The sequence below is a fragment of the Lactuca virosa genome, chromosome 2, assembly GCF_052849685.1.
Source record: "Lactuca virosa cultivar CGN04683 chromosome 2, Lactuca_virosa_CGN04683_v6, whole genome shotgun sequence".
In the NCBI taxonomy this organism is placed as follows: Eukaryota; Viridiplantae; Streptophyta; class Magnoliopsida; order Asterales; family Asteraceae; genus Lactuca; species Lactuca virosa.
The window spans coordinates 174,607,723-174,620,679 of NC_136427.1; the positions used below are offsets into that span (position 1 = coordinate 174,607,723).

Consider the following 12,957-nt stretch of genomic DNA (forward strand, 5'->3'; position numbering starts at 1 on the left):
AGGGATTGTCGGCAGTAGACTCCAGCTTCTGGCGTCAGACTTTGTTACCATTGTGATCAGGTGGGCCATATGAAGGCCCAATGTCCTTTGCTTGCTGCCAGGCCGGCGCAGGCTCCAGTACCGACTACTTTGAGGATACCATATGGGAGTTAGGGCAGGGCGGAGCCCCCGAGGGTTCGAGGGCGCGCTTTCCAGCTTACTGCCGAGGAGTGCAGAGCAGCACCAGATGTTGTGACTGGTATGTTTCTATCCGTTATCTTGTTTATTATGTTTGTATTATGCTTATATATTTTTACCTTTTGTAGGTACGTTCCTAGTGAACTCGTTGCTTGCTTTAGTGTTGTTTGAATCGGGTGCGAGTCGGTCCTTTGTTTCTCAATCATTTAGTAGGGAGTTTGCTATGCCCTTAGGGGAGTTGGAGTGCCCGTTGCAAGTTTTTATCGCCAACGAACACGTAGTTTCTGCTTCTTCAGTGTATCAGGGTTGCGTTCTGGAGATCTTCAGGCTATCCTTTCCGATCGATTTGATCCCTATCCCCATGGGGGATGTCTGCGTGCCTGTGGGTATGGATTGGCTGAGCCCGTTTCGGTGCTATGATCGATTGCGAGGGTCAGCGCGTGGTAGTTCGAACCCCAAGTGGGGGAGAACTGGTTATTTATGGAGAGGGCACCAAGATGGGTTCAGGGTTTTGTTTCGCAGCCAGAGCTCGACAGTATATTCAGCACGAGTGTGCGGGTTATTTGGCTTATTTGGTGGATATGCGTGTTGGGGATCAGGTTTCAGTTTCAGAGGTCCCGATGGTCAGGGAGTTTGCCGATGTATTTCCGGAGGAGTTACCCGGTGTGCCTCCTAAGAGGCAGGTCGAGTTCAGGATTGACCTCGTGCAAGGTGCGACCCCGATAGCCAAGGCGGCGTACAGTTTGGCACCGCCTGAGATGCAGGAGTTTTCATCTCAATTGCAGGAGCTACTAGGCAAGCAGTTCATCAGACCGAGTAGTTCTCCTTGGGGTGCGCCGATTTTATTCGTCAAGAAGAAGGATGGTTACACCGGATGTGTATTGATTACGGGGAGTTGAACAGGCTAACGGTGAAGAACTGTTATCCCCTTCCGTGGATTGATGATCTCTTTGATCATTTGTAGGGTGCATCTTGATTCTCCAAGATAGACCTGAGGTCTGGGTACCATCAGGTCAGGGTGAGAGAGGAGGACGTGGAAAATACCGCGTTTCGGACTCGTTATGGGCATTACGAGTTTGTGGTGATGTCATTCGGGCTCATCAATGCGCCTGCAGTATTTATGGATTTGATGAATCGGGTATGCAGGCCGATGCTTGATCGTTCAGTTATCGTCTTTATTGATGATATCTTGGTATATTCCAAGACCAGAGAGCAACATGAGGAGCATCTTCAGGAGCTTCTGGGGTTTTGAGACGAGAACGAATTTATGCCAAGTTCTCAAAGCGCAAGTTTTGGTTACGAGAGGTTCAGTTCCTTAGACACCTCGTTAACTAGGACGAGATATTGGTCGATTCGGTCAAGATCGAGGCGGTGATGCAGTGGGAGGTTCCGAAATCTCCTTCGGATATCAGGAGTTTCTTGGGATTGGAAGGGTACTACCGGAGATTCATTCAGAATTTCTCAAAGATTGTAGTACCCCTCACTCATCTGACGAGGAAGAGGGTGGATTTCTGGAAGGGCCCTGATCAGCAGTCAGCATTTGAGACCCTTCGGCAGAGACTATGTTAGGCCACAGTTTTGACCCTCCCGGAGGGAATTGAGGATTTTGTGGTTTTCTGTGATGCATCCATCACTGGGTTGGGAGCGGTCCTCATGCAGAGAGGACGAGTGATCGCTTATGCTTCGCGGCAGCTGAAGCCGCATGAGACGAGGTATCCCACGCATGATCTTGAGTTGGGGGCTGTGGTTTTTGCCCTAAATATTTGGAGGCATTATCTTTATCGGGTCCGCTGTACTGTCTACACGGATCACAAGAGCTTGAGACACATTATGGATCAGTAGAACCTGAACATGAGGTAACGCAGGTGGTTGGACGTAGTCAAGGATTATGACTGCGAGATCCTTTACCATCCGGGTAAAGCGAATGTGGTGGCGGATGCCTTGAGCCGCAAGGCGGCTGGACCTTTTGATGGGGTGTCATGTATGAGGATATCAGTGGATTCTCAGCTTGTGGGATTGATTAGGGAGGCTCAGGCCGAGGGTGTTCGGGAAGAGATTCAGAAGATTGACAGGATCAGGGGTGAGATCACCAGATTTATCCCGGATAGTCGTGGGCTGTTGACTCGTTGTGGTCGGGTATGGGTTCCTATGTCTGGTGGGGTCAGACAGATTGTGTCGGAGGAGGCTCATAAGTATCGTTTTTCTATCTATCTGGGGGCCACCAAGATGTATCAGGATCTGAGATTGAGCTATTGGTGGCCGTGTATGAAGAGGGAGATCGCCTGGTACGTTGATAGGTGTTTGACCTGCAGGATGGTCAAGGCCGAGCATCAGGGCCGCATGGCAAGCTGCAGACTCTGGAGGTTCCCATGTGGAAATAGGATCATATTTCGATGGACTTCATCACCAAGTTGCCAAAGACGACAAAGGGTTTTGATGCTATTTGGGTAATCGTGAATCGATTGACCAAGAGTGCCCATTTCCTGGCGATTCGGGAGAGTTCGTCGGCCGAGAAGTTGGCCGATGTGTATATTCACGAGATCGTTGCTCGCTATGGGGTTTCGGTCTCCATTGTTTCAGACCGTGATGTGCGGTTCACCTCCCATTTTTGGAAAAAGTTCCATGAGGAACTGGGCACTAGGCTACATTTCAGCACAACTTATCATCTGCAGACCGACGGCCATAATGAACTGACGATACAGACTCTTGAGGATATGTTGCGAGCCTGTGTCATTGATTTTGGTGGGAGCTAGGACTCCTACCTGCCTCTTGCAGAGTTCTCTTACAATAACAGTTTTCACTCCAGCATTGGTGCTCTGCCTTTTGAGCTTTTGAATGGGCGGAGATGTCGTACCCCAGTTTGTTGGGGGGAGGTTGGTCACATAGTTATGGGGTAGAACGAGGTGGTTCTTCAGACTACAGAGATGATTCAGCAGATCGGGAAGAGATTGCAGACTGCTCAGAGTCGGCAGAAGAGTTATGCCGACCGACGCTGATCCGAGTTGGAGTTTCAGGTCGGCGACATGGTGTTGCTGAAGGTCTCACCTTGGAAAGGTGTTATTCGCTTCAGGAAGAGGGGGAATTTGGGTCCCCGATATATTAGGTCATTCCGGGTTATTGACAGGGTTGTCAAGGTCGCTTACAGATTGGATCTTCCTGAGGAGCTCAGTCAGATTCATAACACATTCCATGTTTCGCAGCTGCGAAAGTGCGTATTGGACGAGGATGCAGTTGTGTCATTGGATGACATTCATGTTGATGAGTGCCTGAACAATGTTGAGAGACCAGTAGCTATCCTGGAGAGGAAAGTAAAGGTGTTGCAAAGCAAGGAAGAACCTTTGGTAAAGGTACAATGGGAGCATCAGAGGGGCTCCGAGTGGACCTAGGAGCTGAAGGCAGAGATGCGGGAGATTTACCCAGATTTGTTTGTTGCAGTAGACTTCGAGGACAAAGTCTAGATCAAGTGGGGGAGAGTTGTAACATCCCGGGTTTCAGGTATTTTCAAATCCTTCCTTTGGTTTTTAAATATGTCATTTTGGGTCCTTGGAATATAAAGATGTATCCCTACGAAGCCCTAGTGGCAAAATGGTAATTTTGGGAGCATGAGTAGTATGTTGGGCGTACATGTGAGTACATTGAGCGTACTAAGGGCGCGCCCTAGTACGCTGGGCATACTAATGTCAGGGTGAAACCCTAAATTTTAGGGTTTGAGGTGTATTTAAGCACCTTTATGGATCATTTTGCTTCACTCTTTCAGCCTCCAAGTCCTTGAGCCGTTCTCAGCAAACCCTAACCCCATAAGTGAGTGTTTTGAGCATAAAGTGTGTTATTTGTGTGCTTAAAGGAGAAGGAAGTGCAACAAGGAGTCAAAAAAGGAAAGCAAGCTTGTAGATCTTGGATCATCATCTCATTCGGAAGCTCCAGAAGGTAAAAAGTTGCTACCTTTGTGTTTGGTTTGCTTATATCTCATCTTGGTAGCTTTATGATGTTCTTTTGTCCCTAAAAGTCCCATTATTGTGCATGTTTGATTTTGGACGTTTTAGGTTGTCCTTCTAGACTCTAGGAAGGGTCCTTAGTCATAAAAATGAGGTCCCAATGGCCAGAAGTTTCTCATGCATTTGGAAAAAGGGTCTTAATGGATTAAGACCTTGTTTAAGAACTTATGGACATGTAAATTCATAAAGTTGGAGACTTTATGACTCTAGGGTGCATTTTACATTGGATCTGTAATATGGGCTTAAGTGCTTAAGCCATTAAGCACTTAATGGACTTTTGGATTTGCGAGGGTATGCACCGCGTAGGGAGGAGTATGCCCCATGTACTCGGTCAGCCACCCCGATCGTGGTCAATGCGAGGCTCGTGTACGCCCTGTGTACCTCCGGTGTACGCCCAACGTATGTCGTCTGTGGGCTTTTGATTTTTGGGCTTCGAGTTTTGGGCCACCTTTTGGGCTTGTATGGTTTGGGCCCTCATTGGACTTTCTGAGTATGAGTGTTTTGGGCCAGTTGGAGAGTTGGACCTTAGGATAAGGCCCAATAAGGGGTTGGGCCCGATTTGGAAAATTGGGCCAATTATGGGTTATGAAGTAATTTGGGCCTTTTGGATAAAAAATGAGGACTTGAGCCTTGGCCCAATTGGGGAAAAGGTAAAGTGGACATCTACCCTAAGTATGGATCCTTAGTCACGAATGGTAATCTAATTGTTAATTGGATGTTTGTTTTGTTGTAATAGTTCGGGATTTTCGTAAGCCAGCAGACGAAGGTTTTCTGTATGGTTTGACATTGTGATGTGAGTTTTTTCACTGTACTTACGGGTCGAAGGCACCAAGGCCGACCCCTCGGATTTGATATCCTGTTATGTATGCTCTAGTGTTGTAGTGATTTGATTAGATCGGTATCCTGGTATTTAATATGTTGCCATGCTTAGTGATCTGTTAGATCTGTCTGTTTGTTTGTTGGCTGGTTAATAGTATGTTTATCTGTATCATGTGCACATGATTGGTTGGTGGCTGAGGCTTCACTGCTTTGTGCGTAAGCCAACAGGTCGGGGGGGGGGGGGGGGGATTCCAACCCAATGGTTGAGGGCTTAGGGTATTCCGTCCCGATGATGATTGGACCCATAGTATGTTGCCATTCCAACCCGATGATTGAGGGGCCTAGGGTATTCCAACCCAATGGTTGATTGGACCCATAGTGTGTTGGCATTCCAACCCGGTGGTTGAGGGGCCTGGGGTATTCCTACCCGATGGTTGATTGGGCCCATAGTATGTTGTTTTGTATTTGTGCTATATGTTATGTATTGATATTTTGGGGGAGCTCACTAAGCTTTGTGCTTGCAGTTTTGGATTATGTTTCAGGTACCTCAGAGGATCGCGGGAAGGCGAAGGTGTGACCGTGCACCTCCTCATGTTTTACCTTATGATTTTGAGATTTCTCTGATATTGAACTTATTTTGAAGACAAGATGTAAACAATGATGGTTTTTGGGTTGTTTAAAAAGTTTAAATTTTTCATGAATTTTATGGGTGTTACATCTGGTACCATGATAACGGTTAGAACTCAATTTGATATCATTTTCATTAATTTGATATCTTATATATAAATCAGTCCTTACAATTATATTTGAAAACATTGTCGAACTATTGTTAATGATATGAGGAACCTAATTTAATACAAATACCATCTAATAGTTTCTAAAGAATACTTTCCAACTTTTTAAATCAAATTTTAATCTTCTTCGAGATAAGCTCGAGCATGAATCATTAAGTTTAATTGATTTGTTGACTTGTGTTTAAGCTTAGACTAAAAAGGTTAAACGAAGTTCAGACTCGTCTCAACTTATTTGCAATATTTTTATAAAAAAAAACTTTATTGGTATCAATAACTTTAAAACCGAACAAAAGATTCAATAACAAAAATCACCACCAAAAGGGGTGTTTGGGATTGCTTATCAATAAGAACTTTTTAATAAATATGCTTATTAGATTATCGTATGTCAAAAAAGAGTGTTTGAATTAGTTTATGTGGTGTCAATAATCTATAAGTTGATAAGTTATTTTACAAAAATGTTTGGATTAACTTAGAGTCATTTTTATAGTTATGTTAGCTGAATAAGTGATGAAAAGTCATAATTTCTAACTTTCAAAATGACTTTTTGAAAGATAGCAAAAAAACACTTTTGAAAAGTGTTTTTTTTAACTCACCAAACACTATTTTAGGTTTATTAGTTTTTTTTGAAAAACTAATAAGTCAATAAGTATTTTTGAAACTCAATCCCAAACATTCTCAAGCATCTCTAATGATTAAGCTATGTTAAACTTTTTTTTTTGGAAAGAAGATTCTCCCCTAACGAGGGTGTTCGAGCCAACTTTCGCACACCTCGACTAATCCATCGTGTGAACATGAAGCTATGTCTCATGCCCTGGAGTCACTGCAGACAAACCTCCATGACTACAAGAATGTAGGTGACGGGGCCAATGGATTATCTACACATTTTCCTAAGTCTTACCAAACCGGCCCCACCCTTATGGTTAAGCTATTTTAAACTTAAAAAAATTATCAACTCATCATTCCACTAATTTTAACATATAATTAAATAACCTCTCCGGTTGTTAAACTCTTCTAATATCTTTTTTTAAACTTAACTAATCTATTCTTATTAATCTAAAATGTTTTATAAAAACCCTTTGTTTACTTAGTCTTTTTGTAAACATACATTATATCTAAAATGTTACAAACAAACAAAAATATACATACAACTATGTCGAATTTTTATTTCATATACATAAAATACGAAAAAAATTATTAGGTCATAGTTATAAAAATAAAAAAGAATTGTAAATGTTATATAACCAATATAAAATTTATATTTCAAAAATAAATTGTCACTAAATATTTAATAGAAATAATTAGTTATTAAAAAATAATAAGTATTTAAAATTAAAATTAAATTAAAAAGGTAAAATACAATATAATTAAAGAATAACATAAGATCTACTAAGCATAAAAATATATTGATATTCAATATATATTTTTATATATTTTTATTGAATGATCAATAAAAACTATATGTTCTAGTGATTTGAAATGATGAATAAGAAATAATAACAATAAATTGAAGATGATCTAAGTTCCAATTCAATAAAATGACAATGATGCAAATAATTTATAATCAAACCAAACTTTTGAAATATCAAATGAGATTGGGATATGTAAATCAAAATATAATGGAGAAATTTAAAATATAATATTTTGATTAAAAAAAAAAAGGAAAAAACTTCCCCATTTCTCTATGGAGTTTAGACGCTCCATCCAAAAAGCATAAAAAAATCTCCCACTTCATGATGCTCACGTTCTATTAATCAATCCACAATTCCCTCCCAATTTTCCATTTCCCCCAAATCAAAATCTGCCCTCCAATCATTTCGTTAATCCCACCACCAAAGGCCAAATCTCAACCAATATTATTTTACTCAAAAATCTCTACAAATCCAAACAGACAAAACCCACCTTCTTGTTTTCTACAGCCATGACAGAGGTCCTCCATTCTCCATCTTCATCTTCTTCTTCTTTGCAAACCCACCATGACACTGCATTGTTTCAATGTGTAAATCAAGAATCGGAAGAATCAGTAGAAAGGGTTTCTAGGGTTACCGATTGCCAAGAAGATGACGACGAAGACGATGAATTGAATGTTCGAAGAGAAAGGGATAATCAACAGCTGTCGTTATTGGCACTTTTGTTTACCCTATTCAGGAAATCTTTCTGGGTTGCTGCTTCTTGCAAGACCACAGCTACAGAAGAGAAGCAAGATCTTTCTGCTATGGAGATTGGATGGCCCACTAATGTGCGCCATGTAGCGCATGTTACGTTCGATCGCTTCAATGGGTTCTTGGGCCTTCCTGTTGAGTTTGAACCTGAAGTTCCCAGAAGAGCCCCTAGTGCAAGGTACATTTCAAATTTACAATCTTGAAATTCAGGTCTTTTAATGTTTTTACTTGATTATTCTTGTTTGTTGAAGTCATTAGCACGTGTTAATTCTTCGCCATTTTCTTAATAGGTATCAATTTAGAGATAATAGTGTTCTTGTTGTTCATAGTTGTAATTCATTTAAAACAGCCGAATTAAAGAGAATCTTATATCAAACCTAATAACCATTATATGCAAAGTTTCATTAATTCTTGCATCTTTTTTCCATATGTGCCTCTAATCAAGAAAATAGACTTTTATCACATGACCAAATCTATAGCCCTATTCAAAAACCATTTTGAGTTCTCCAATCACATTTTGACAACTGTTTTTTTCTTCTTCTTTATTTATAGTGCTACAGTGTTTGGTGTTTCCACTGAATCAATGCAGTTATCACACGACTTCAGAGGTAACAGTATCCCAACAATCCTCTTGCTCATGCAGCATCGCTTGTATAGTCAGGGTGGCTTACAGGTATGCCAAAATTTTATGTTTTTTTTTTTTTTTTTATAATTTTAGATATCACAAAATAATAAACATTACCTATGAAAATCAAAATAGCTAAGAAGCTTAGGTAGTTAGGTCTTGTTTCTTTCTTTTTCCTCTTTTTTCTTGTTTCATCATGCCAAATTTACACATTTACCCTTGTCCCTTTTTTGTCATTTGACATTATAATCAGAAATTGTTAAACACTGAAAACAAACTATCAACTGATTGCAATTTGGTATCATATAAACTTATTCAAACACTTTTTCTATGCTATATTTTCAGGCTGAAGGTGTTTTTAGAATCAATGCAGAGAATAGTCAAGAAGAACATTTGAGGAATCAATTGAATAGTGGAGTGGTTCCAAATGGTATTGATGTGCATTGTTTGGCAGGTCTTATTAAGGTATATGATATATGGATTGAAGTGTTTGTTTGGTATGATGGAATGGAATCACATATTCCATTTCTATTCCGTAATCCTCGATTCCATTCCATTCCCTCTTTGATTACTACATTTTTTTTTATGTGGTTTTGATTTTCAGGCATGGTTTAGAGAGCTACCGAGGGGAGTGTTGGACCCACTTTCAGCTGAGCGGGTAATGCAGTGTGAGTCAGAGGAAGATTGTGGTGCCCTGGTCAGGCTTCTACCCCTGACCGAAGCTGCCCTACTTGATTGGGCAGTTAATCTCATGGCTGATGTTGTCCAACAACAACATTTCAATAAAATGAATGCTCACAACATCGCCATGGTTTTTGCACCCAACATGACACAGGTATATATTATTATTATTATTATTATTATTATTATATTCCATTCGTAAATTAAAAAAAATATATTCAAAATCGTTGACTTTGACTTAATTTCATGAAAATGTTTGACTTTACATTTGTTTTATATATTGTTTTTTTTTCCTGGAATAAACCTCATCGTTTTATATTTCTTTCCGAAAAAAAAAACCCTCAAACTTTTTTTGTTCGGAAAAAACACTTATGTTTAACAAGTTTTTTTTATGGGGTTAATATCGTAACAGATCTTATATATTGTATTTTTTTCGGATTAAACCTCAACTCTATTCTTTTTTTTTTTGAAAAAGACCTTGCATTTTCCCATTTTTCCCAATTTGACCCTTTTAGCAATTTATTTCGGAAAAAACTTGTCAAACATGAGGGTTTTTTTCGGAAACAATTAAAAGGTTGAGGGTATTTTCGGAAAAAAGTAAAAGATTGAGGGTTTTTTCCGGAAAAAATGAAAAAATACAATTTCGTTTTCATGAAAAAAGTAAAGTTGAGGTTTAATCCAGAAAAAAAAAAAAAAAAAAAAATCAATATATGAGGTCTTGTATGATATCAACTCTTTATTATGATAAGAACTACTAAAAGGGTCAAGTTGAAAAATGCAAGGTCTTTTTCAGGATTAACCTCAACTTTCTTTTTTTACTGAAAAGACCTTGCATTTTTCTTTTTTTTTGATCAGGATCTTTTAGTCATTTTTTTCTAAAAACTTGTAAAATGTGAGGGTTTTTTCTGAAAATATTAAAAAAGTTGAGGGTTTTTTCGGAAACAGTTAGAAGGCTGAGGGTTTTTCTGGAAAAAAAGACAAAGTTGAGGGTTTTTTTTTTTTTTGGAAAAAATGAAAAAATACAAGGTTATTTTCAAGAAAAAAAAATAAAGTTGAGGTTTAATTCAGAAAAAACACAAAATGTAAGTTTTTTTTTTTTTTTAAATCTACAAGGTGTTTGTTCAGGAAAAAAATTCAAGTTCAAGATTTAAATCGAAATAAAAAAAAAAAAATATATATATTAAGGTTTTTACGATATTAACCCTGGTTTTGATTTTGTGACAGATGGCAGATCCACTGACAGCTTTGATGTATGCAGTCCAAGTAATGAAGTTTTTAAAAACCCTCGTCACAAAAACCCTCCGTCAAAGACAAGATTCACTTGTGGAAGTGGAACCCTCTGCAAGTCCGCCACAAAGGCCGCCAGATGAGAACGACCACCACCACCACGGGCCGCCATGTCTCCGCCACAGTGAAGAGGGAGAAAAGGAGGTGGATTCTAGTGGCTCTGAGTCTGTTTTGTTGGATAATGTAACGGATGATGATCATCTCAGCTGCTCAACCTCCACTGAAGAATCTTATGGAACTGGGTTTTGTGAAACTCCGGTGGTGGTGGTGGTGGAGAAGACCAAGGGGATTGTGAATCTGAGCTCGATAACCGCGCTGATGGAGAGGATTGAGACGTGGCGGTGATCGGAGAGTGGTGGTGGTTGGAGGAGGAGGATGGTGGGTGTAAGTAGTAAGTAGTAGTGATTGTGTTTTAGGGTTTGTGAAGGGTTTGTATGAACTTGTTTGTGGAATTTCTTTTTTTATCAATTTAAATTCAATCATTTTTTTTTTTTTTTTTTTTTTTTTTTTTTTTTTTTTTTGAATTTGAACTAGTTCTCTTATATTTTTTGTCAATTTATACGTTGTGTTATTATATAACATATTGTAAATTTATCATAGAATATGTTTTTAGGGTTAAATGCAAGAAACAATAATCTAATTTCATTTATTTCTGTGTTATGATATCTTAGTTTCGATTATTTCTGTTACAATGTTATACTTTTGACTTTTTTCAAGGGATTATAATTTGAAAAATCTTATGTGAATTATATCATTGTACTTATTAACCTTTTTTCTTTGTTATGATATTACAATTTTGAAAAATCTACCTAATTTATTATGCAATTCCATTTTATTTTTCCTCATTAGAACATTAGATTTGGAAAAACATCAAAATAAAATAAGACTACTTAAAATTGCTTTGTATTTAATAACATTGATATAAATACAAAGAAATTTTCGACTTGGTTACAACTTATAACATTGTATTTTGAAAAAATTGTCTATTTATAGCGATATCTATTTATAGAAATAAAAATGGGATGCTAAAATCAATAAAGTACATCGTTATTTATTGTTATTTAAGCCTTCTTTTTGTTACTTTTGTCAAGAATCAAGACATTCACGTGGTGAACAATATATTGACTTTGGTAAGATTGAAATAATAATAAAGTATATTAGAAGGATGAATTTCAAAGAAATCTTGACCACTAATATATATCCACATCACCATATCAATTGACCACTCATCCCTTAATTGTTTCTTCAACTGTCAAACACATGATCACCTATTTGATAGCACCCCTTTCCCTCCTCACCTTGTGGACCTTGACCTAATCAACTACGCCTACCCACCCTACCCACCCCACCCCACCCCTCATCATGTTAACCTTGTATCTAGGAGGCTTTATCTGTGTTCCCACTTGTTTTGTGTATTTGTGTTGTTCATCACACAATCATCATCTCTAAAAGGATAATAAAAAAAAACAGTACCTGAAAATATGGCTGCCTGTGGAAGCCTTCGGCATATCTTTGATAAGCCATCGCCATTAGAGACCCCAAAAGCTTCCATTGATGATTCATGGAAACGCATCAATCCCAATAAAGCCATTGACGATATGTTCAGTGAGCTTCATTTCAATGAGAAAAACGATTTACTTCCATCCACCAACCATTATCAATGCACGAGTGTTGGCATGAATTCAGAAAGCTTATCCATGTGCACCGAAGGCCTTGGTTTTGAAAGCTTTGATGACGTGGTGGAAGATATGAAAGAAAAACAAGATGTTCATATTGATCATCAAGGTAAACAACAGGAGGAAAGAACGACAAAGCATGCAGTATCAGAGATATTACCAGGTGATCAGTCTAAGAGGTCGAGGATAAAAGGAATGGAATTCCCTCCACCAATTTCTTCTATTGGAATCAGTGGGAAGCCATGGGTGTACCTTGAATCTTTCCGTAGCAATGGAAGGTTTATTCTTAAGGAAGTAATGATCCCGACTCAAGAACTCTTGCATGCATGTCGAGAAGATGGAAGATTGAAGTTGCAGTTTATTCAGTCTGATGGTGAAGCATTAAATGGAGAAGACGATGATGAAGAGAGAAAAAAATGGAGGTGAAGTCGATAACAATGGTGATGGTACATGATCAAATGAGATTAGAGGAGAGTCGCCATATAGATGGGAAGTGTTTAATTTCTTTGTGAATAATCATTTGTTTTTTGCATGAAGTATAATCATCTGTTGAGTAGTGTTTATGATGTAAATTTCAAGCATTTTCATGATTCTAGAAGTAATAAAACTTTGTCATAGGTTCGAGAAGGATGTGTGTTCATATTTGGTGGAGCAAACGTTTATATTATAAATTTATGTGGGAAATAATCAATCTGGTTAATGCTAAGCCCCATTTACGGTTGTCGTTAATGGGGATGAATGTTC

The 12,957-nt window shown here is 38.6% G+C and overlaps 2 protein-coding genes across 2 annotated transcripts; both read left to right on the forward strand.

The window, feature by feature from the left end:
- The first annotated feature begins 7,489 nt into the window (after positions 1 to 7,489).
- Positions 7,490 to 11,186, forward strand: LOC145159761 (rho GTPase-activating protein 5-like). The gene is made up of 5 exons (XM_079078797.1): positions 7,490 to 8,122; positions 8,497 to 8,617; positions 8,915 to 9,034; positions 9,174 to 9,404; positions 10,475 to 11,186. Exons 1-5 carry the CDS (start codon positions 7,704 to 7,706, stop codon positions 10,880 to 10,882), a joined length of 1,299 nt encoding a protein of 432 aa, XP_078934923.1. The 5' UTR covers positions 7,490 to 7,703; the 3' UTR covers positions 10,883 to 11,186.
- Positions 11,187 to 12,018: 832 nt separating this feature from the next.
- Positions 12,019 to 12,639, forward strand: LOC145157979 (protein FANTASTIC FOUR 3-like). The gene has a single exon (XM_079076944.1). It carries the CDS (start codon positions 12,019 to 12,021, stop codon positions 12,637 to 12,639), a length of 621 nt encoding a protein of 206 aa, XP_078933070.1.
- The last annotated feature ends 318 nt before the right edge of the window (positions 12,640 to 12,957 follow it).